The sequence below is a fragment of the Artibeus jamaicensis genome, unplaced genomic scaffold, assembly GCF_021234435.1.
Source record: "Artibeus jamaicensis isolate MK-2021 breed Jamaican fruit bat unplaced genomic scaffold, CSHL_Jam_final contig_240, whole genome shotgun sequence".
Taxonomy (NCBI): Eukaryota; Metazoa; Chordata; class Mammalia; order Chiroptera; family Phyllostomidae; genus Artibeus; species Artibeus jamaicensis.
Window position 1 is genome coordinate 25,733,804 of NW_026521506.1, and position 26,187 is coordinate 25,759,990.

At 39.0% G+C, this 26,187-nt stretch overlaps 1 protein-coding gene across 1 annotated transcript in view; it reads right to left on the minus strand.

Moving 5' to 3' along the window:
- Nucleotides 1-26,187, minus strand: part of CHIC1 (cysteine rich hydrophobic domain 1) — a 93,798-nt gene that overhangs the window by 29,234 nt on the left and 38,377 nt on the right. The window contains exon 3 of the mRNA XM_037132508.2: nt 21,088-21,243. Coding sequence (XP_036988403.1) covers nt 21,088-21,243 — 156 coding nt within the window. The remainder of the gene's footprint in view (nt 1-21,087; nt 21,244-26,187) is intronic.

The following is a 26,187-nucleotide window of genomic DNA, read 5'->3' on the forward strand; positions in this document are numbered from 1 at the left end:
CAAACTGTAGATTGCTTGTGGCTTCAAACAGGTTGGTGAGGACTAAATGTGGACAGCATCTAACATTGGCTTACAGCAGCTTCAAACAACCTCAGAGTAGTATCCAGAGGGAGACCCCAGCAGGCAAGCAGTAAACTCTGCTGAGACAAATTCCATTTTGTTCTTTTTCATCGTTTTTCTTTTGCATAGCTTTCTATCATTTTTCTTTTTAAAAAAAATTTTATTGTTCCATTACAGTTGACTCCATTTTCACCCTACCATACCTTTCCCCCCGACCCATCCCCACCTCCCACCTTCAAACCTACCCTCATTGGCTTTGTCCATGTGTCCTTTATACATGTTCCTTGATGACCCTTCCCCTATTTTCCCCCATTATCCCTCTCCCCGCTCCCCTCTGGTTACTGTCAGTTTGTTCTTTACTTCAACGTCTCTGGTTGTTTGCTTAATTTTTTCCTTACTTTCTCTGATTTTGTAGTTTTAAATCTTGTACATTATTCTTCCCTTGCTTCATTTCCTTCCTTTTCTTATGTTTTTAATTTTTTATTTTTCCCTTTCTTTGATCTTTAGTGGAAATTCCCTGTTTCTATTCCTAATTCATTTTTTATGGTTCTGTTTTACATTATTTCACTTAAATATATCATGGGTACCTTTCCATGCACATCTTACCTCATTTAACTTTGCACATTGTTTTTGTGATATGACTATCTACATTTTTATTTTTAATATACTTTATTGATTATGCTATTACAATTGTCCCATTCCCCCTTCACTCCCCTTCACCCTGCACACCCTCTCCCACCCACATTCCCCCACTTTAGTTCATGTCCATGTATCATTTTTATAGCTTCTACATTTCCCATACTGTTCTTGCCCTCCCTGTGTCTATTTTCTACCTACCATCTTATACTACTTATTCTCTCCCCGCTTCTCCCCCCTTCTCCTCCCACTCCCCTGTTGCTAACCCTCCATGTGATCTACATTTCTATTGTTCTGCTACTAATCTAGCTGTCCTCTTAGTTTGCTTTTGTTTTTGGTGTGATTGTTAACTGAGTTTGCTGTCCTTTCACTGTTCATATTTTTTACCTTCTTTATCTTAGATAAGTCCTTTTAAGATTTCATGTATAAGGGCTTGGTGATGATGAACTCCTTTAACTTGACCTTATCTGAGAACCACTTTATCTGCCCTTCCATTTTTTTTAATTTTTATTTTATTGATTATGCCATTACAGTTGTTCTATTCCCCCCTTCATTCCCCTCCACCCTGCATACCCCTCCCCCACCATTCCCCCCTTTAGTTTATGACCACGTGTCTCAAGTTCTTTAGATTCTATATTTCCCCTACTATTCTTGCCCCCCTATTTTCTGCCTACTGTCTGTGCTACTTATTCTCTGTACCTTCTACCCCCCTTCTCCTCCTCCCACTCCCCCTGCTGCTAACCCTCCATGTGATCTTCATTTCTGTGGTTCTGCTCCTGATCTAGCTGTCCTCTTAGCTTGCTTTTGTTTTAGATGTGGTTGTTAATAACTGTGAGTTTGCTGTCCTTTCACTGTTCATATTTTTTTACCTTCTTTATCTTAGATAAGTCCCTTTAAAATTTCATATAATAAGGGCTTGGTGATGATGAACTCCTTGAATTTGATCTTATCTGAGAAGCACTTTATCTGCCCTTCCATTCTAAGTGAAAGCTTTGCTGGATAGAGCAATCTTGGATGTAGGTCTTTGGATTTCATGACTTGGAATACTTCTTTCCAGCCCCTTCTTGCCTGTAAGGTCTCTTTTGAGAAATGAGCTGACAGTCTGATGGGAACTCCTTTGTAGGTGACTGTCCCCTTATCTCTTGCTGCTTCTATGATTCTCTCCTTCATTTTAATCTTGGCTAATGATGATGTGCCTTGGTGTGTTCCTCCTTGGGTCCAACTTCTTTGGGACTCTCTGAGCTTCCTGGATTTCCTGGAAGTCTATTTCCTTTGCCAGATTGGGGAATTTCTCCTTTATTATTTGTTCAAATAAGTTTTCCACTTGTTGCTCTTCCTCTTCCCCTTCTGATACCCCTATAATTCTAATGTTGGAACATTTAAAGATGTCCTGAAGGTTCCTAAGCCTCTCCTCATTTTTTTTGATTTCTTGTTTCTTCATTCTTTTCTGATTGGATGTTTCTTTCTTCCTTCTGGGCTATTCCATTGATTTGAGTCCCAGTTTTCTTTCCATCACTATTGGTTCTCTGTACATTTTCCTTTTTTTTCACTTAGCGTTGCCTTCATTTGTTCATCTAATTTGTGACCAAATTCAACCAATTCTGTGAGCATCCTGATCATCAGTACTTTAAACTGTGCATCTGATAGGTTGGCTATCTCTTGCTGGCTTAGATGTATTGGCTCTGGGGCTTTGATCTGTTCTTCCATTTGAGCCATTTTTGGGGGAGTCTGGTTTCGCCTGTTATGTAGTAAGGGGCAGAGGTTTAGGTGTTCATCAGGGCGGTGCAACCCACGTCCACTGGATTGTTATGCTTTATGTGTGGGTGGGGTCAGAGAGAGAACAATGACATTTGCTCCACTCTAAGATTTCAGTCTGTTCTGCCACTTCCCCCAAGCAAACTGGGCCCTTCTGGTGCTAATTTCCATGTGGATGGGCTTGTGTATATTCTAGGACCCTTTGAGTATCCCCAATGAACTCTCCTGTGAGGCTGGGAGTTTCTCCCGCTGCCTCAACTTCCACGGGTGTTTTCAATAGGTGTTTAGAGGCTTTATTTCCCTGAGGTGGGGCCCCAGTTTGCATGGTCTGTCTCGCTCCCCAGTTTCGCCTGGTTTACCTGCACGCTGCCAGGGCCCACAGCCTCCCCATGCACCTTGTTGGGTCTGCCAGCTGCTGCCTGCGTGGCCAGGGTCCACTCGCTGCTGTCTTGCGTACCCAGGTCTGTCAGCTGCTCCCTTGCATGCCCAGGGTCCACAAGCCACTGCTTTTTTTTGCTGCGACCCCTCTCCGCCTGTCCACCTGACTCCGCCCTTCCTACCGGCCTGGATGAATGTGTCTATTTTAACTCCTTGGTTTTTGGACTTCTGTACATTGCGTACTTTTGTACAGTGTGTCTACCTACACCTCCATCTCGGCTGGAAGTTCTATTCCTTATTCTTATTGTTTCCTTCCTCTATCCATTCAAAATCATTTTTCTTTCCTTTGGTCATCTCATATTCTTTTGTTCTTATAATATTCTTAGTGTCCTTCCACCTTCATTATTTTTTGCTGTTTTGTCATTGATTTTGCTGTTGTTATTGCAGGGTATCTTTGCTTCTGTGGGTTTTGTTTTCTGTGCTATTTTGTTTTGTTCTGTAAGCACCTTTACAACAGAGTAAAAGATGTGTTGGGGACTGAGCCTCTCAGACAGCCCGATGGTGGGGAGAATGTACCAACGAATGGGCCAAGAATAATCAAGAACCAAGTATAAGAGGAGAGCACACATAAACCACATAAGGGGCATTCCTAGAGCATCCAGCTCAAGAGATGAAGGAGACTACATTACTGAGTCCCATGGACTCCTATCACATGAGGTCACTCCACAAAGACTGGGAGTCAAAGCAGATCTATCTAATAAGTAGAAACAAACAGAAAGAGTCAGCTAAAATGGGGATACAAAGAAACAACTCCCAAACTAAAGGAAAGGAGCTAATTGAAATTGAGGCAAGCAATTTATCAGACATAGACTTCAAAGTAATGGTAACAAGGATGCTCAAGGAACTTAGTGAGAATTACAATAAAATTAGTGGGAGCTACATCAGATTGAAAAGCGACATAGAAATTATGAAAAAGAGCCAGCTGGAAGTGAAGAATGAAATATCTGAAATGAAGAATACACTAGAAGGAATTCAAAACAGGCTACATGAAGCAGAAGATCAAATCAATGATTTGGAAGACAAGGTAGAAAAAAAACACCCAGTCAGAGCAACAAAACAAAAAAAGACTTAAAAAGAATAATGATGGAATGAGGGAACTTCGGGACAACATGAAACATAACAATATTCACATAATAGGGATATTAGAAAAAGAAGAAAGTGAAGAGGGATAGAAAATCTGTTTGAAGAAATAATAAAGAAAACTTCCCTAACTTGTACAAGAGGCAACCACACAGCTGATGTTTCTGTCCCTCCCTCTCTTTCTCTCTTCCTTCTCGTGTCTCTGAAAATAAAAAAAAAATTAGAAAAAAGCAAGTGGAATTCTGGAGTTGAGGAGTACAATAACTGAAAATAAGCAATTCAGTAGAGGGGTACAAGAGTATATTTGAACAGGAGCAATAATCAATGAAGAGAGACCAAAAGATACGCAATATCAACAACACAAAGAAAACAGAAATGGTAAATATCATTAAGTGTACCAAAGGGGAGCATATATCGAGAGTACAGCATCAAGACAAGAACAAGAATAAAATAAAAGAAATATTTAATAAGTCTTGGCTGATGTGGCTCAATGGATTGAGTGCTGTCCTGTGAAGTGAAAGGTCACTGGTTGAATTCCTCAGGGCATATGCTTGGGTTGCAAGCCAGGTCCCTAGTTGAAAGCATGTAAGAGGCAACCAATTGATGTTTCTCTCACACCTCCATGTTTCTCTCCCTCTTTTCCTCCCTCCCGTCCATTCTCTCTAAAAATACAGAAATAAAAATTGAAAAAATATTTAATTAAATGATGACAGAAAATTTCCCAAATTTAATGAAATATATTTATCTACACATCCAAGGAGCTCAATAAAGTCCAAGTAGCACAATACAAGATGATTCATAGCAGTAACATTACAGTAATATGTTGAAATCCATGAAAAAGTAGAAAAATTTCAAAACAGAAAGATGTAAAAGACATCACTTATAAGGAATCTACAATATAATTAATTATTGACTTCTTAGTAGAAATAATGTAGGGAACAGACAGTGAAAAACCAAACTGAAAGTGATGAAAGTAAGAAGTCTGTCAACCAAGAATCATATATGCATCAAATGAACTTAAAAAATGAAGGTAATAACATTTAGGCCTGTAAGGAGCTTGGAAGTTGTTTCTCCTGTCCACACATCAAGAAAAAAGAACCTGAACATCAAAATCAACAACTTCTCTCAGATTTTTTAGAGAAGGGAGGGCATAGGACACACCAGTAATCCCTGAATTGAAGAGATGGACAGATGGATACAAAGAAGCACAATTTATCAGACTAGAAATGGAGGAAAGGAAAACTGTGAGAACCAGGTCTAGGGTAGAAGAATCTAAACTTTAACTGATGAATTGCTGGAAGTTCAGCGAGGAAAAGCTTGAGAATTAAAATTCCAAGAGGGCCCAGTCTTGGAGGAGACTCCCACACCTTTATGAGTTTTATTATCTGGAGCCCTATCAGGTTCTCATAGCGACTTTAGAAAGATGCTGTTGTCTTTCCACTTTTAAATATGTCCAGAATATTCTCTTAACAAAGCCTGCTCTCAAATGAAACTATTGTACCTACTGGGGTTTCACCAATGCCTAACCAATCTTGGGAAAGTAAAATATACAACTCCATCACCTTCTAGCTTTCTTGTCCCACCTAAAGGGGAAAACAAAACAAAAAAGAATTGAGAAGCACTTGTGAAGGTCACAGCTCCCTAAAACACTTAAGCCAAATCATAGTACTATCCAGTTCCCCAACACATCACCAAAACATCAGTAAGGCTTCTATTTTATAATAAAAATGAAAGAACTGTGGATCTCAAATGAGAACTCTAGGGAAATCTGAAGAAAAAAAAAAGAAAGAAAGAAACAGAAACAGAAAAAAAAAAAAAAGGCCAGACAAAAACAAAAACAATGATATCAGGGAAAGTTTAGCTTCCAACACTGACAGCTATACTAAATAGTAAACACAGCCAAACTCCTAGCCAGACAAACACAAAATCTTATTTTAAAAGCCTATTTATCTCAGTACATTATGTGTAGTTTTCAAACAAAAATGACAAGTCATACAGAAAGACAAAAGGAAGCAGCCTTGACCAATGTGGCTCATTTGGTTGGGCATCATCCTGCAAAGTGAAAGGTCATCAGTTTGGTTCCCAGTAAGGGCACATGCTTGGGTTGCAGCCTGGTCCTCAGTTGAGGCAAGTATGAGAGGTAACATAGATTTTTCTCTCATGCATCTATGTTTCTGTCCCTCTCTTTCTCCCTCCCTTCCCATCTCTTTAAAAATAAATAAATAAAATCTTAAAAAATAAAGACAAAAGAGGAAGCGTAAACAAAGAGGAAGCATCAGAACCAGGCTCAGAAATGGCAAAGATATTGAAATTATGAGACTGGAAATATAAATGAACTAAAATTAATATGCTATACACTCTAATGTAAAAAGTAGACAATGTGGATGACAGGCACACTGTCATCTCCTTGCTTCCTCCGCAGGATGGGGCGTAGTGTTTCACCCTGAAGGTTCACTTTCACGGCTCAGCAGTGGCAAGCCAATGCGGTGACACAGGAGTATGACAAGGGACTTTGGTGACAAATTTTACTTATTTGGAACTTCCGGCCAAGATGGAGGCATAGGTGGAAACACTCTGCCTCCTCGCACAACCAAGTTTAAAGACAACAAAGTTTTAGCAACAAAAACGCAACCAAAACACAGAAAAATGAACTATATGGAAGTTCACAACAACAAACCCTTCAGCCAGACCGGTAAGAGGGACGGAGCCACTGACTGGCGGAGCGGGGTTGCACAGGAAAACTTGGACAGACTGACCCAGGCACGCGGGCGGCGGTTGGCAGAACCCAGGCATGGGGTTGCAATGGGGAGACCCAGTGAGGGGGCCAGGCGGCAGGCTGACAGCGGTCACACATTCGTGCATAAAGAAACCAGGCAGAGGAGCAAGCAGTGAGACATACCACACAGGCACCAGCAGTGGGAAGCAGCAGAGGGGACCACTATTGCCCCTTTTTAACCCCGCTCCCACATACAGCGTTACAACCCAGCAACTTGGGCTGCCCTGCCCTGGTGAACACTTAGGGCTCTGCTCCTCATACTTAACAGGTGAGAACAGACCAAAACATTATAGCTCAAGAACTCAAAGCCCCAGAGCCAATAACTCTAAGTGACCAAGAAAGAGCCAACCTATCAGATGCACAGTTCAAAACACTGGTGATCAGGATGCTCACAGAACTGGCTGATTTTAGTCACAAATTAGAGGAACAAATGAAGGCAAAACTAATTGAAATGAGTGGAAATGCACAGGAAACCAATAGTGATGGAAAGGAAACTGGGACTCAAATCAAGGGAGTGGACCAGAAGGGAGAAAAAAAATGACCAAACAGAAAAGGATGAAGAAACAAGAATTCAAAAAAATGAGGAGAGGCTTAGGAACCTTCAGGACATCTTTAAATGTTCCAACATCAGAATTATAGGGGTACCAGAAGGGGAAGAGGAAGAGCAACAAGTGGAAAACTTATTTGAACAAATAATAAAGGAGAAATTCCCCAATCTGGCAAAGGAAATAGACTTCCAGGAAATCCAGGAAGCTCAGAGAGTCCCAAAGAAGTTGGACCCAAGGAGGAACACACCAAGGCACATCATCATTAGCCAAGATTAAAATGAAGGAGAGAATCGTAGAAGCAGCAAGAGATAAGGGGACAGTCACCTACAAAGGAGTTCCCATCAGACTGTCAGCTCATTTCTCAAAACAGACCTTACAGGCAAGAAGGGGCTGGAAAGAAGTATTCCAAGTCATGAAATCCAAAGACCTACATCCAAGATTGCTCTATCCAGCAAAGCTTTCACTTAGAATGGAAGGGCAGATAAAGTGCTTCTCAGATAAGATCAAATTCAAGGAGTTCATCATCACCAAGCCCTTATTATATGAAATTTTAAAGGGACTTATCTAAGATAAAGAAGGTAAAAAATATGAACAGTGAAAGGACAGCAAACTCACAGTTATTAACAACCACATCTAAAACAAAAGCAAGCTAAGAGGACAGCTAGATCAGGAGCAGAACCACAGAAATGAAGATCACATGGAGGGTTAGCAGCAGGGGAGTGGGAGGAGGAGAAGGGGGTAGAAGGTACAGAGAATAAGTAGCACAGACAGTAGGCAGAAAATAGGGGGGCAAGAATAGTAGGGGAAATATAGAATCTAAAGAATTGAGACACGTGGTCATAAACTAAAGGGGGGAATGGTGGGGGAGGGGTATGCAGGGTGGAGGGGAATGAAAGGGGGAATAGAACAACTGTAATGGCATAATCAGTAAAATATATTTAAAAAGAAAGGAAACCAAGCTGAATAGAAGTCTGACAACTACAGAATTAAAGAAACCACATCCATCCAGATTGGTAAGAGTGGTGCAGACATGGATTGTGCTGGTCGCACATTCACACGTGGTGAATAAAAATTTGAGAGAGATATCTTGCTAAAAGATGAAAGATTTATATGATCTGAAGAGAAACCAGAGTATGGGTAGAGATATCTTGGGAGTGAGGATTCCCAGCCCCACACCAGTGCTCCCAGCTCAGGGTTCCAGTGCCATGGAGATTAGTCCCCAAAACTTCTGGCTTCAAAAACCAGTGGGAATTGGGTTGTTGGAAGAAACTGCTGGAGCCCTAAGCAGTTCCTCTTAAGAACCCACACACAGACTCACCTACTCAGATTCACTCCCTCTGTGCTCCAGCACTGGAGTGGCAGCTTGAGGGACACCAGTGTCATGTAGGAGGAAGCTGAGCTATGTGGCATCAAGGCCAGCACAGCCCTTGTCCTTTTTCTGGGCAATCTCCCACAGAGATGGCAGGCTGGTGCCTATGTGAGACTCTGTCAACCTGACTAACACTGTTTGACCCACTTTGGAGATCCACAGAGATGCTGCCCCACCCAGCATACAGGCCCACCCAAGCTGTTTTTCCATATGAATATAATAGCTGGTCTTGGCTCATGCTTCATACTTCCTAAATCCTCTCAAAAAAGAAGTAGTCAGCCTCAGTGAGCCCCAGGTCCAGCAGTAGCAGCTGCCAGCTTAGATTCACTGCTTGGCTTTGCCTGGGAATCCACAAACTCAGCACAAGTAGCGGCCATCTCAGACTGCGTTATGGCCCAGGCAGGGTGGCCAGGGGCAGAACACAGCTGGGGGCTGACCTTAGTCTGCACCACCCAGGGAAATCCCCGGGCCAGTGCACCCAGTGGATAGCTACAGACATTGGAACACCAACACCCTGCCCCTGTGGGCCATTCACAACATTCTGGGTCATAAAACACATCTTAACATATTGCAAAAATACAAATCACACAATGTATGCTCTCTGACCACATTGGAATTAAAATAGAAACCAATAACAGAAAGATAGCTGGAAAATTTCAAAACACTTGGTGCTTAAATAGCATACTTCTAAGTAATACATGGGGCACGAAGAAATCTCAAGAAAAAAATTAAAAATAGTTTGAATTAGCCCTGACTAGTGTGGCTCAGTGGGGTGGGTATCCTTCCACAAACAAAAAGGTTGCCAGTTCAATGCCCAGTGAGGGCACATGCCTGGGTTGTAGGCTAGGTCCCTGGTTGCAAGAGGCAATCGATTGATGCTTCCCTCATATAGATACTTCTCTTCGGTTTCTCCCTCCCTTCCCCTCTCTCTCTAAAAACAAAAAAATTCTTACAAAGTTAAAAATAGAACTGTGTTATGACCCACCGATTCTAACTTCTGGGGATTTATCTGAAGAACCCCAAACCAAAAATTTGAAAGAATATGTGCACCCTTATGTTCACTATAGCATTACTTTTAAAAAATTTTATTTAGTTATTTTTCAAGTACAGTTTTTTGTTTATTTTTCCAATTCCAGCCCACCCCACCCCATGCACCCCACCTCCCTCCAATTCCCACCCCCCTTAGTTTTTGTCCATGTGTCCTTTATACTTGTTCCTCTAAATCCCTCCCATTTTTTCCCCTTAAATTCCCTCCCCTCTCCCCTATGCTTGCTGTCCCCTTGTTCTCTATTTCAGTGTCTTTGTCTTTTTTTTTTTCTGCCTGCTTGTCTGTTTTGTTGTTTAGCTTCCTCTTAAAGGTGGGATCATATGGTATTGGTCTTTCACCGACTGGCTTATTTCACTCAGCATAATGCGTTGCAGTTCCATCCATGTTGTTGCAAAGGGTAGTAGTTCTTGCTTTCTCTCTGCTGCATAGAATTCCATTGTGTATATGTACCACCATTTTTTGATCCACTCATTTACTGATGGGCACCTAGGTTGCTTCCAACTCTTGGCTATTGTAAATTGTGCTGCTATGAACATTGTGGTGCATAGGTTCTTTGAAATTGATGTTTTGGGGTTCTTAGGATATAATCCTAGTAGTGGAATTGCTGGATCAAAAGGTCAATTTTTATTTTTCTGAGAAAATTCCATACTGTTTTCCATAATGGTTGTACCAGTCTGCAATCCCACCAACAGTGAACTAAGGACCCCTTTTCCCCACAACCTCTCCAACATTTGTTGTTTGTTGCTTTGTTTATGATAGCCATTCTGACTGGTGTAAAGTGGTATCTCATTATGGTTTTGATTTGAATCTCCCTGATAGCTATCGATATTGAGCATTTCTGCATGTGTCTCTGGATCTTCTGTATGTCCTCCTTGGAGAAGTGTCTGTTCAAGTCCTTTTCCCATTTTTTAATTGGGTTGGGTGTCTTCTTAGAGTGGAGTCGTGTAAGTTCTTTGTATATTTTGGAGATTAAACCTTTGTCTGAGGTATCATTAGCAAATATGTTTTCCCATACAGTTGGTTGTCTTTTTAATTTAATACTGTTTTCTTTAGCCATGCAGAAGCTTTTTATTTTGATGAGATCCCATTTGTTTATTCTTTCCTTTATATTCCTTGCTCTAGGGGACATATCAGTAAAAATGCTGCTGCGTGAAATATCTGAGATTTTCCTGCCAATGTTATCCTCTAGAACTTTAATAGTTTCAAGGCTTATATTTAAGTCCTTTATCCACCTTGAATTTATTTTGGTATATGGTGTAAGTTGGTGCTCAAGTTTCTTTTTTTTTTGCACGTAGCTGTCCAGTTCTCCCAACACCATTTGTTGAAGAGGCTATCTTTACTCCATTTTATATTACTGCCCACTTTGTCGAATATTAATTGACTGTAGAGAGTTGGGTTGATTTCTGGGCTCTCTGTTCTGTTCTATTGGTCTATGTGCCTGTTTTTATGCCAGTACCATGCTGTTTTGATAACAGTGGCCTTGTAATACAATTTGATATCAGATATTCTGATTCCTCCTACTTTGTTCTTCTTTCTCAAAAGAGCAGCTGCTATTCGGGCTCGTTAATGGTTCCATATAAATTTTTGAAGTGTTTGTTCTATGTCTGTGAAATATGCCATTGGTACTTTAATAGGTATTGCATTGAATGTGTATATTGCTTTGGGTAGTATGGACATTTAATTCTTCCAATCCATGAACAAGGTATATGTTTCCATTTGTTTGTGTCTTCCTTGATTTCTTTCTTCAGGGCTGTATAGTGTTCTGCATTCAGGTCTTTTACCTCCTTGGTTAGGTTTACTGCCAGATATTTTATTTTTGTTTTTGTTATATTGCATGGGATTTTTTCCTTAATTTCTGCTTCTGCGGATTCAGTGTTGGTATACAAAAATGCCTTTGATTTCTGGATATTGACTTTGTAACCTGCTGTTTTGCCAAATTCATTAATTAGTTTGAGCACTTTTAGGGTACAGTCTATAGGATTTTCCATGTACACTATCATGTCATCTGCACACAGTGACAGTTTTGCTTCCTCCTTTCCTATTTGGATGCCTTTTATTTCCTTTTCTTGCCTGATTGCTGTGGCTAAAACTTCCAATACTATATTGAATAGAAATGGTGAAAGTGGACAACCTTGTCTTGTTCCTGATCTTAGTGGAAAAGCTTTTAGTTTTCCCCATTGAGTATGAGGTTGGCTGTAGGTCTCTCATATATGGCCTTTATTGTATTGAGGTATGCTCCCTGTATTCCCACTTTGCTAAGTGTTTTTATCAGAAATGGGTGTTGTACCTTATCAACAGTTTTTTCTGTGTCTATTGATATGATCATGTGGTTTTTGTCTTTGCTTTTGTTTATGTGATTTATAACATTTACTGATTTGCAAATATTGAAGCATCCTTGGATCCCTGGGATGAATCCCACTTGGTCATGGTGTATGATTTTTTTTTTTTTAAGATTTTATTTATTTATCTTTAGAGGGGAAGGGAAGGACAGAGGGAGAGAAACATCAATGTATGGTTGCCTTTCGTGCGTCCCCTGCTGGGAACTGGCCTGCAGGGAACCTGCCTGCAACCCTGGCATGTGCCTTGACTGGGAATCGAACCGCGATTGTCTGGTTCACAGTGTATGATCTTTTTGATATATTGTTGGATGTGATTTGCCAATATTTTGTTGAGGATTTTAGCATCTATGTTCATCAACGATATTGGCCTGAAGTTTTCTTTCTTTGTTGTGTCTCTATCTGGTTTTGGAATTAGGATGATGCTGGGTTCATAAAAAGAATTTGGGAGCTTTCCATCCTTCTGGATTTTTTAGAATAGTCTGTGGAGAATAAGGGTTAGCTCTTCCTTAAATGCTTTGTAGAATTCTCCTGTGAAACCATCTGGTCCAGGGCTTTTGTGTGGTGGGACTTTTTGATTACTGCTTCAATTTCTTTTGCTGTTATTGGTGTGTTTAGATTTTCTGCTTCTTTTTCATTGAGTTTTGGAAGATTGTATTTTTCCAGAAATGTGTCCATTTCCCCTGGGTTTTCAAATTTCTTGGCATACAGTTCTTCATAGTAATTTCTTACAATCCCTTCTATTTCTGTGGTATCAGTTGTAATCTCTCCTCTTTCACTTCTGATTGTGTTTATTTGTGTCCTCTCTCTTCTTTTCTGGATGAGCCCACTTAAAGACTTGTCTGTTTTGTTTATCTTCTCAAAGAACCAACTCCTGGATTCATTGATCCTTAGGATTGTGCTTTTAGTTTCTATGTCATTTAGTTCTGCTCTAATCTTAGTTATTTCCTTCCTTTTACTTCCTCTGGGCTGTCTTTGTTGTTGTTCCTTGAGTTCTTGTAGATGTAGGGTTAAGTTGTTTGTTTGAAATGTTTCTATCTTCTTTAGGTAGGCCTGTATTGATATAAAGTTCCCTCTCAGGACTGCCTTCGCTGTGTCCCATAAGTTTTGGGTTGTTGTGAGATCGTTTTCATTTGTTTCTAGAAACGTTTTGATTTCTTCCCTAATTTCATTCTTGACCCATTCGTTGTTTAATAGCATACCATTCAGCCTCCATGATTTTGGGTGCTTTGGGTTTTTTCCTTTGGGGTTGGTTTCCAATTTCAGTCCCTTGTGGTCAGAGAAGATGCTTGGTATGATTTCAATTTTCTTGAACTTTATAAGACTTGTTTTGTGTCCTATCATGTGGTCTATTTTTGAAAATGTTCCATGTGCATTTGAAAAGAATGTGTATTTAGCTTCTTTTGGATGAAGGGCTCTATATATATCAGTTAAGTCCATTTCATCTAGGGTGTTGTTTAATGCCGCAATATCTTTGTTGATATTTTGTTTGGAAGATCTGTCCATTTTTGATAGTGGGGAGTTAAAATCCCCTGCTATAATTGAGTTGCTGTCAATATCTTTTTTGAAGTCCTCTAACAGTTTCTTGATATATTTGGGTGCCCCTATGTTTGATGCATGTATGTTTATGATGTTAATGTCTTCTTGGTGGATTCTTCCCTTGAGTATTATGAAGTGACCTTCTGGGTCTCTCTTTATGGCCCTGTTTTTGAATTCTATTTTGTCTGATATGAGAATTGCTACCCCAGCTTTTTTTTTTCTTGTCCATTTGCTTGGAAAACTTGTTTCCAGCCTTTCATTTTTAGTCTGTGATGGTCTTTTGCCCTGAGGTGGGTCTCTTGTAGGCAGCATATATTTGGGTCATGCTTTCTTATCCATTGAGCTATTCTGTGTCTTTTGATTGGAGCATTTAATCCATTTACATTTAAGGTTATTATTGATAGGTACTTATTCATTGCCATTTTTGTACCTGTGTTCCTCTCTGTCTCCCTCTTATCCTTCCTTCCCTTAACGCAGTCCTTTAGTATTTCTTGTAGAGCTGGTTTGGTGGAGGCGTATTCTTTTAGGCTTCTTTTGTCTTGGAAGCTCTTTATTTGGCCTTCTATCTTGATTGAGAGCCTTGCTGGGTAAAGTAGCCTTGGTTGTAGGCCTCTGGTTCTCATTACTTGGAGTATTTCTTGCCATTCTCTTCTTGCTTGGAGTGTTTCCATTGAGAAGTCAGGAGCTAACCTTATTGGGGCTCCCTTGTGTGTTACTTCTGTTTTCTCCCTTGCTGCCTTTAAGATTCTCTCTTTGTCTTGTAATTTTGCCATTTTGATGATAATGTGTCTTGAAGTGGGCCTCTCTGGGTTCCTCTTGATTGGGACTCTCTGTGATTCCTGGATTTGTGTGACTTTTTCTTTCATGAAATTAGGAAAACTTTCTCTCATTACTCTTTCAAATATGTTTTTTATCCCTTGTTCTTCTTCTTCTCCTTCTGGTGTTCCTACTATTCAGATATTATTATGTTTCATATTGTCTTGCATTTCTCTTAATCCCTCTTCATTCTTTCTGAGCCTCTTTTCCCTTTCTTGTTCTTTCTGTGAGATGCTTTCTACCTTGTCCTCCAACTCACTAATCCTATCCTCTGTCTCATCTACCCTATTTTTAATGCTTTCTACTGTGTTTTTTAATTCAGAAAGTGCATTCTTCATTTCCTCTTGGCCCTTGCTGATATTTTCTATTTCCTTTTTCATGTTGATGTAGTTTGCAGAGAGATCATTGTAGTTCCCCTGTAGTTTCTGGTAGCTCATTGTGAGCTCTTTGAACTTCGTAATAACCAGAGCTTTGAATTCAATATCTGATAGTTGATTAGCCTCTATTTCATCTAACATTTTTTCTGAAGTTTCTGTTTTTTCTTTCATTTGGAGATTATTTCTTTGTCTTCCCATTGTTTGAGACTCTTCTCGTTAGTCTCAGCTTCTAAAATTGATCTATTCTGACTCCCTGGGTTTATGGTGTGAACTTCTGTGGTGTAATCCCTGTGGATTTCAGTGGTGCAGACTCCTCCAGGTATCTTGATGTTCTCTGTCTCCACCTACTCTCGGGCTGTTCTTTGAGCTGGTCCCCGTGCTGGTCACCTACCACTGCTGAGTCTCCCGGCTCCCGCAGCCGACTCCTCTGGCGCCCAGGCCTTTCACAGGGGCTGTGCTTCCGTAGATGGCTCCCCAGCTCACAGGCCCATTGCTATGGCAGCGGCACAGGGGCCTCTAGTGTCCCGAATCTGTACCTGACTACCTGGCATCCAGTTCCTTCGCTACGGCAGCAGCACAGGGGCCGCATGTGTCCCGGCTCCTGTAGCTTACTCTGCCGCTGTCTGGTGTTTCAGCATCGGTCACAGTCTCTGGTCTTTGAATTTCATAAATGCTGGGTAACCCATGGTTTATTGTGCTGTTTCTCTATAGATCAGCCAGGATTTTCACCCACGAGTATGGGAGCTGGAATCCGCTCCTCCTACTCTGTCGCCATCTTACCAGCATCCCCCACTACAGCATTACTTACAGTAACCACGATATGAAAGCAACCAAAGTGCCCATCAGCAAATGAGTAGATAAAAAAGCAGTGGTATATACACACAATGGAATATTACTCAGCCATGAAAATGAACGAAATCTTACCATTTTTAACAGTATGAATGGACCTAGAAGTTATGCTCAGTGAACTAAATCAGCCAGAGAGACAAATACCATATGCTTTCACTTGCACGTGGAGTGGAGGAACAAAATAAAGTAATGAAACAGAAACATACTCATAGATACAGAGAGAGAACTGGTGGTTGCCAGAGGGGAGGGGATGTTGGGACATTGGGTGAAAGAGGTAAAGAAACTAAGAAGCACAAACTTCTAGCTACAGAATAGTCATGAGGAAGTAAGTAAAGCATGAGAAATATAATTTGATATTGTGATAACTATTAAGGTGCTAGTGAGGATACTGGAAACATCAAGGGGAACACTTTGTAAAGTATATATTGTGTAACCACTAAGGTGTACACCTGAAACCAATTCATAATAAAAAAAAATAAAGACTCCATCAAGAAACTACTGGAACTGGTAAATGAATTCAGAAAAGTATCAGAATACAAGATAAATATTCAGCAATGATTTCCATTTTATAGACTAATAATAAACTATGAGAAAGAAAAATGAAGAAAACAATCTTATTTAAAATTCACTAAAAATAAAATACTGGGGAATAAACTTAGGCAGTAAATGACCTGTACTGGGAAAAGTATAAATATATGACATTAACAAAGGAAATTAAAGAAGATACAAATAAATGGAAGCATATACTCTGCTCATGGATAAAGAAGAATTAACTTTGTTAACAAGTCCATACTACCCAAAGCAGTCTACAGATTCAGTGCAATCCCTATCAAAATACCAATAGTGTTTTTCACAGATCTAGAATAAGTATTGCAACATTTATACAGAACCACAAAAGACTGCAAATAGTCACAAAAACCTTAATAAAGAACAAGTTTGGAGGTATCACAGTACCTTTTTATCAAGCTGTACTATAAGGCTATAGTAATCGAAAGGGCATGGAAGTGGCGTAAAAAAGACATATAGATCAATACACCAAAATAGAGAATTCAGAAAGACTCACACACTTTTAGGTTCAACTGCTATATAACAATAGAAGCAAAGAACATATATTGGTGTAAAGGCAGTCTACTCAAAATGGTGATGGAAAAACCAGGAAGACACATGAAAAATAAACTATACTAAAACTTAAATGTAAGACTTGAAATAGAAGAAAATATAGGCTGTATATTTATTTTCTAGTATATTTTATTGATTATGTTCTTACATTGTCCCATTTTTTTCTCTTCTTTAATTCCCCTACACCCTGCACCACTTCTACCAGCATTACTATCCCTCTTTAGCTCATGTCCATGGGTTGAATGTATAAGTTCTTTGGCTTCTCCATTTCCTATGCTACTCTTAACCTCCCCCTGTCTATTTTATACCAACTATTTATGCTTATTATTCCTGGTGTCTTTCCCCACATTCTCCCCTCTCCCCCTCTCTGCTGATAACCCTCCATGTGATCACCATTTCTGGGATTCTGTTCCTGTTCTAGTTGTTTGCTTAGTTTTTTTTGTTTTTGTTTTAAGTTCAGTTGTTGAAAGCTGTGAGTTTGTTGTCATTTTAGTGTTCATATTTTAAATCATTTTGTTTTTCTTAGATAAGTCCCTTTAACATTTCATATAATAAGGGCTTTGGGATGATGAACTCCTTTAACTTTACCTTGGAAGCACCTTATCTGCCCATCCTTTGTAAATGATAGCTTTGCTACTGAATAGAGTCATCTTGGATGTAGGTCCTTGCCTTTTGGGGACTTGGAATACTTCTTTCCAGCCCCTTCTTGCCTATAAGGTCTGTTTTGAGAAATGAGCTGACAGTCTGATGGGAACTCCTTTGTAGGTGACTGTCCCCTTATCTCTTGCTGCTTCTGGGATTCTCTCCTTCATTTTAATCTTGGCTAATGTAATGATGATGTGCCTTGATGTGTTCCTCCTTGGGTCCACCTTCTTTGGGACTCTCTGGGCTTCCTGGATTTCCTGGAAGTCTATTTCCTTTGTCAGATTGGTGAAGTTTTCCTTAACTATTTGTTCAAATAAGTTTTCCACTTGTTGCTCTTCCTCTTCCCCTTCTGGTACCCCTATAATTTGGATGTTGGAATGTTTGAAGATGTCCTGGAGGTTCCTAAGCCTCTCATTTTTTGAATTCTTGTTTCTTCATTCTTTTCTGGTTCAATGTTTCTTTCTTCCTTCTGGTCCACACTGTTGATTTGAGTCCCAGTTTCCTTCCCATCACTATTGGTTGCCTGTACATTTCCCTTTATTTCACCTAGCATATCCTTCATTTTTCCATCTAATTTGTGACCAAATTCAACCCATTCTGTGAGCATCCTGATTACCAGTGTTTTGAACTGTGTATCTGATCAGTTGGCTATCTCTTTGTTGCTCAGTTGTATTTTTTCTGGAGCTTTGAACTGTTCTTTCGTTTGGGCCATATTTTTGTCTTGATGAGCCTGTTATGTAGCGAGGAAAGGAGCCTTAGATGTTCACCAGGGTAGGACAACCCAAGTTGCTGGGTTGTGATGCTGTATGTTGGGCAGGGGTCCAAGAGGGAGCAATGGCACTCGCTATGCTCTCTGCCTGATTTCAGTCCCTTCTGCCGCTTTCCGCAAGCAAATTGGGTCCTTCTGGTGCTGATTCCCATGTGGGTGGGTTTGTGTATTTCTAGGACCCTGTGGGTCTCTCCAACAAACTCTCTTGTGAGGCTGTAAGTTTCTCCCAGCACTCAATCCCCCACAGGTGTTTTCAAGCAGTGTTTTGAGGCTTTATATCCTGGACCTGGGGCCCTGAATTGTGAGGTTAGTCTTGCTCCCCAGTTTCACCTGGCTTGTATGTGTGCGAATGTGGTACCGCTTGTTCTGCCAGCCACCTTGTGCTCCCTGCCGCTCCATGATCTGCCACTTGGCTGGGTCTTCCAGCTGCCACCTACATGCCTGGGGTCTCCCGGCTGCTGCCTTGTGCATACAGGGTCTGCCAGCCACCCTGCTGCAAGCCCTCTCCTTCCCGGCAGCCCTCCTGCTGGTCTGGATGAATGTGTCTAATTTAACTTCTTGGTTGTTAGACTTCCATACAGTTCAAGTTTCTGTCAGTACTGGTTGTTTTTTGTTTCTAAGTTGTGTTGTCCTTATTTGGGTTATACGAGGAGGCACAGTGTGTCTACCTACACCCTCATCTTGGCCAGAAGTCCTAATGTGTGTCTTGTAGGATGTGTGGAGTGACAAGACACTGAATCTTGGGTGCATTGGTCTTAGGTTTCTCTTTTAAAATATTTTATTTATTTATTTTTAAAGAAAGGGGAAGACAGGGTGAAAAAAGGGCGAGAAACATTGATCGGTTGCCTGTCGCACGCTCTCAGCTGAAGACTTGGCCCACAACCCAGGAAATGTGCCTTGACAGGGAATTCAATCAGCAATCTTTTAATTTGTAGGTTGGGGTTCAATACACTGAACCACACCAGCCAGGGCAGTCCTAGGTTTCTTACCATCTTTGTTGAGGGACTTTCTTACAACACATTGGTGAACATCTTATTTTGAGAAATTGAAAAGTTTGTGGATTCTGCTAGCTCTTTAGAGCCCCAGGTGATATGGCAGAGTAGTATTTATGAGACCAGAAATATCTTTTCCCCTCTTTTCTATAGTGCTGAGGTTTGAGAATACTGAGATTGGCATTCACACAGCAACTCTGAAGAGATCTGAGCTTTCTCTCTCTAGTCCTCCTTGGTCTATAACAGGAATGCCCTTTAGCAGCAGATGGATGCAACCAGGGGTGAAGATACCCTGCTTCATGGGGAAAACTTGTTTGTCATTCCCACCACTGATTAGAACCATATAACCCTTCCACTCTTCACCCAAGCATCAGCAACTTTTATGGCCATATACTTCTCATAAAAAGTATGAAGTTTGCATCATAATCCACTTCAATAAGTTTCTTGCAGCCATTGGCTGGAAAAGAGATGATCAGCTTCATCCTGAAGCAGCAGAAGACCTCCAAGGCTCCATGAAAAAGGGCATAAACTTTTTTTAATGGAGAGATTAGTGATTTAAGACTATACTGATACCTCAACATCAGTGTGAATTCTTCATTAACCAAAGTAATGGGGAATAGGGAGAAATTACAGCACCAGTATCAATTTCATTTTCCATTGAATATTCTATCAGAAGTGCTCATAATAAAATTACATGATTAAAAAAATTGCTTCTCTTTATTTCAGGTCTTGTGAAGAAAGTATTAATAAACACACAAAGAGTGAGCAGTTCACCAGAAAAAAATAGATCCTGGATAATATTAAAATGGAAAAAATCAGTTCTTAAGTAATTCAAATGGACTATATTTGTGTGATGAAACATCCAAATATAATTAATGTATATTGAAGCATTATTTTTAATGCATATTAAAATAATGGGGGTGGATAGGAGTTACTCATTTGTAACTTTTAAAAGATATGACAACTTGGGAAAAATTTTATGTTGTCATTTTTTTAACTTATAGAAAGCCTTTTGAGAATACTGTACATGCTTTGACAAACAAAAGACTAAGCTATATTTAAAGTAAAGCTCTGACCTAGTAATAGTTACCAAGTGAATTAATAAAATGTTTAACTTTTCCATTCAAAAAGCTATACGTGAGAGAGTATTTTATTATTTTTTTAAAGTAGTCATTAAAGATAGCAGGAGAAAGATGGAAAGGAAGAAATGAGTGCCTCTTTGGAATTTTTTGGCCTTTATGAAATAATTGCACCACTAATTAATTATACCCCCATGAGGTGCTGTGATTTTGAATATAGTTCAGTAGGTTAATTATTATTTAAAAGTTTAAATAAAATAATCATTGTGGTACTGGGAAAAGAAATTTAAGCAAAATGAATTAATTTTCCTCACTGTAGTCAAATAAAAAGTTTAAAGATATTTACTTACCGGAGAAAAAACATTAGAAGACTATAATAAAATGGTAAGAAGATGAGATTAAGATAGTAGCCTTAAATTGTGACAAAAGTAGCAATGTCATATTGAATATTGTTTCAATATTTTCAAAACTAAGCAGGATTCCAGCACCCCACAACCTTTTTAGTTTGCTCTCACTTCTGGCTTTCTTCAGATCAGAAGACTCCCTCCCATTTACATGTAGCTTGGAAATGCTACAGTTTGGGGCTTTGTGAAAAGAACAAGTAGCCTAATTATTTATATTTATTTAAGTACTCCACTAATATTACTCTTATTTAAAATGATAGGAACTCATATGAAGTGATAAAGCGTTGATAAGGGCTGGTCAAATTTCTTAACCACTCTGTTTCAGAGCTTATCTCTCAAATGAGGGTAGAATTGTTGCAGAATTAAATGATTCATACAACATACTTGGCATGTAGCTAGTGCTTAACAAAGATTAGTTTTTATCATTATTATACAAAAAAATGGTTACTCACTCTTTTGTTGAGACAAATAACAGGCCACAGGCTGCAACCCAGTGTGCAACAACAGCAGAGACAACCGCATAGCAGCCATTTCACATTGATTGGGAGAGCCTTTTTCAAACATGCATTCACACGGCCAATGCTGGTCTTAAACTCTTCCGGGGCAACCTACAACAAGGGTACAATCTTAAAAGGTTGTGGGCAACTTTCCACTATTTATATCTAAACCTAAACAAAATGTTTGTCTTATCACAAATACTTTAAGGAATTACAGGTTCAAATATATTTCTTCTCTACCTTCCCCAATAAATATATATTACATACTCCTGGATGACATGAGAAAGCAAAAACAATATCATTTCATGTTTACAGAATTTATTCTGATGTTTGAAAGCAATCTTCTGAAATTACCAACAATAAAATGACAACAATAAAATTGGTGGTAAAGGATACTCATCAAGCAGTTTTCTTACCAAATATTCTCAATATTAAGGCAATATTATTTAGTTTCCAATCATTCTGAGTAGCAATTGAGTAAGATCATAACCTATATACTACCAGAGGAAATGGAATTAAAATTAGACTTAGCAATATTCTTGGATAAAGTTTAAAAAGACAATTCTCAAACCTTTTCACCCTGGCAAATTTGCAACATAACAATTTTAACACTTGGCATTATTTCCATTGTTTGTAGGTAAAAGCTACACTAATAAAAGTCTGAGGTGATTACATGCAAGGACTGGTCTTAAGACATAGCTGGGTTACTCTTGGTCAGCCAGTCAGAGGAAAGGACCCACCAAAGAATGATCAAAACCCAATTACAACCAGAGAGCGAACAAAAACAGCATATAGGGCATCCCAAGAGCATCAAGATCAGGAGATCAAGGAGACTGCACCACTGTATCACACAGGTTTCCTACCATGGAAGTTTACACCATGAAGACAGGGAGTTAAAGCAGATCAATCTAACACACAGAAACAAATAAGAGTCCCCCCCCTAAAATGGGGAGACAAAGAATGAACTCCCAATAGAAAGGAAAGGAGGAATCTCCAGAAAAAGTGCTAAATGAAATAGAGGCAAGTAAGCTACAAAACACTGAGTACAAAATAATGGTTATAAGGAAGTTCAATGAGCTCAGGGAGAATTACAAAGATCTCCAGAAAAGCTACAAAGAACTTACTGCAAATTACACCAGCATGAAAAGGAGCATAGAAACTATCAATAAGAGCCAGGAAGAAATGAAGAATACAATTTCTGAATTGAAGAACACAGTAGAAGGAATTAAAAGCAGACTAGATGAAGCAGAGGACTGAATCAGTGAGCTGGAGGACAAGGTAGAAAAAAATCCACACAGCAACAAAATGAAAAAATAAAAACCTAAAAAAGAATAAAAGGGGTTTAAGGGAGATTCAGGACAACATGAAACACAATAATATCCATATCATAGGACTAACAGGAGAAGAGGAAGTGAGAGGAAACCTATTTGAAAAAGTAATGACAAAAAAGTTGCATAACATGATGAGAGAAAAAGTCATGCTAGCCCAGGAAGCACAGAAGATCCAAATCAAGATGAATCTAAAGAAGCCCAATCCAAGACACATCATAATTCAAGTGGCAAAACTTAAGATGAAGGGAGAATATTAAAGGCAACAAGGGAGAAAGAGTCAGTAACATACAAGGGAGCCCCAATAAGGCTATCATCTGATTACTCAGCAGAAACACTACAAGCCAGAAGGGAATGGCAATAATTATTCCAAGTAATAAGCAAAGGCCTGCAACCAAGACTACTTTACTTAACAAGACTCTCATTTAAAATGGAAGGCAAAAAACAGAGCTCTCCAGATTTAAAAAAAAAAATACTAAAAGAACACATTGCCTCCAAACCACATTACAAGACAGGCAAAAGGAATGGCTTTAAGAAGATGAAGAAAAAGACAGAGAGAGAGGAATGCAAGAACAAAGGGAAAATAGCAATGAATGAGTACCTAACGATAATAACCTTAAATGTAAATGGATTGAATGCTCCAATGAAAAGACACAGGGTAGCTGAATGGATAAGAAAACATGACCTGCTATATGCTGTCTACAAGAGAATGACCTCAAAATAAAAGACCTACAAGATTGAAAGTGAAGTGATGGAAAAAAATATTCCAAACAAACAGTCCTGAAAAAAAAGCTGGGGTAGCAATATTTATATAAGACAAAATAGACTTCAAAACAAAGGCCATAAAAAGAGACAAAGGATGACACTACATAATGCTTAAGGGAATAATCCATCAAGAAGATATAAAGTTTCTAATCATATATGCATCCAACACAGGAGCACCAAAATATATAAGGAAAACAAGGACGACATAAAGAAAGATATTCATAGCAACACACTCATTGTAGGGGATTTTAACACCCTATTGTCAGCAATGGATAGATCTTCCAAGCAAAGATCAGCAAGGATATTGTGGCATTGAACAACACTGTAGATCATAAGGACTTACTTGATATATACAGAACCTTTCACTCCCCCAAATCAAAATGTACATTCTTTTCAAATGCACATGGAACATTTTCAAACATAGACCACATCATAGGACACAAAACAAGCCTCAACAAATTCAAGAAAACTGAATTCACATGAAGCATCTTCTCAGATGACAATGGCTTGAAACCAGAAACCAACATCAAGGAAAAAACCCAAAACATTCAAATTCATGGAGACCAAATAACATGCTATTACATAATGAAGGTGTTAATACTTAGGGAAGAAATCAAAAGTTTCTGGAAACAAATGAAAATGAACACACAACAGTTCAAAACCTATGCACACAGTGAAGGAAGTCCTGACAGGGAAGTTCATAGCATTACAGGCCTACCTAAAAAAGATAGAAGCATTTGAAATAAACGACCTAACCCTAAATCTACAAGAACTAGAGGAGCAACAACATAGCGAGTAGAAGGGAGGAGATAACCAAGATCAGAGCAGAATTAAATGACATAAACACTAAAAGAAGAATTCTAAGGATCAATAAATCCAGAATCCAAAGCATCAAGGATTCTTTGAAAAGATAAACAAAACTGACAATTCTTTAAGCAGACTCATCAAGAAAAAAGAGATGGGCCAAATAAATAAAATCAGAAACAAAAGAGGAGAAATTACAACCAATACCACAGAAATACGAAGGATTGTAAGAAATTACTAAGAAAAACTATATGTCAAGAAATTTGTAAACCTGGGCAAAACGGACAAATTTCTAGAAACATATGATCTTCCAAAACTGAATCAAGAAGAAACAGAAAGCCTGCATATACCAATAACAATTGGTGGAATTAAAGTAGTTATCAAAAAACTCCCAGCACACAAAATCCCTGGATCAGATGGCTTCATAGGCAAATTTTACCAATATCACTGATCAACATAATGCTAAAATCCTCAAAAAAATATTGGCAAACCACATCCAGCAAAACATCAAAAAGATCATCCATGACTAAGTGGGATTCATCCCAGGGATGCAAGGATGGTATAATATGCATAAATCAATAGGCATAATATACAACACAAAGTAAAGACAAAATACACATGATCGTATCAATAAATGCTGAAAGAGAATTTGATAGAGTATGGCACGCATTTAGGATAAAAGCACTCAGCAAAGTGGGAGTAGAGGGAGCATACTGCAACACAATAAAGGTCATATATGAGAAACCTACAGCCAACATCATATCCAATGGGCAAAAACCAAAACCTTTCCCACTAAGATCAGGAACAAGAAAAGGATGTCTGCTTTCATCACTTCTATTCAATATAGTATTGGATGTCCTAGCCCACAGTGATCATACAAGAAAAAGAAATAAAAAGCATCCAGATTTGAAAGGGAGAAGTAAAACTGTAATTATTTGCAGATGACATGATGCTGTACATAGATCCTACAGGTTCCACCAAAAAACTACTCCATCTAAACAGTTAATTTGGCAAAATAGTAGGAGACAAAGTCAGTACTCAGAACTCTGAGGCATTTTTGTATACCAACAATGAAGTATCAGAAACAGAAACTAGGAAAAGAATCCCATTTACTATAGCAATAAGAAAACTAAAGTCCCTAGGAATAGATTCAACCAAGGAGGCAAAAGTCCTGTTCTCAAAAAACTATGGAACACTAAAGAAACAAATTAAGGAAGGTACAAATATAAGCATTTACTGTGTTGATGGATGGGAAGAAAAAATCATTAAAATGTTACTACCATACTACGCAAAGCAATCTATAGATTCAATGCAATCCCTATTAAAATACCAATGACATGTTCCACAGATTTAGAACAAATATTTCAAAACTTTGTATGGAACCAAAAATGACCCTGAACAGCTGCAGCAATCTTAAGAAAGAAGAACAAAGTAGGAGGGATTACAATACCTGTTATCAAACTATACTACAAGGCCACTGTGACCAAAACAGTCTGGTACTGGCATTAGAACAGACACACAGATCAATGGAACAGAATAGAGAGCCCGGAAATAAATTCATGTCTCTATGGTCAATTAATATGTGACAAAGAGGAAAGAAGCATAAAATGGAGAAAAACAGCCTCTTTAACAAATGGTGCTGGGAAACCTGGAATAGTACATGCAAAAAAAAAAAAAAGAAAGAAAGAAACTAGACCACCTACTTACACCATACAGCAGAATAAACTCAAAATGAACAAAAGACATAAACATAAGCTGTGACATTATAAAAGTCCTAGAGGAAAACATAGGCAGTAAAATTTCAGATATCCCATGTAGCAATATTTTCGCTGATACGTCCTCTAGGGCAAGGGAAATAAAGGAAAGAATAAACAAATGCGACTACATCAAAATAAAAACCTGCATGGCTAAAGAAAACATTATCAAAATGAATAGGGAACCAACTGTATGTGAAAACATATTTGCCAACAATACCTCAGACAGGGTTTTATCTCCAAAATATATAAAGAACTCCCATGACTCCACTCCAGGAAGACAAAGAGCACCATTAAGAAATGGACAAAGGACCTGAACAGACACTTCTCCAAGGAGGACATACAGAAGGACTAGAGACATATGAAAGGATGTTCAGCATCACTAGCCATCAGAGAGATGCAAA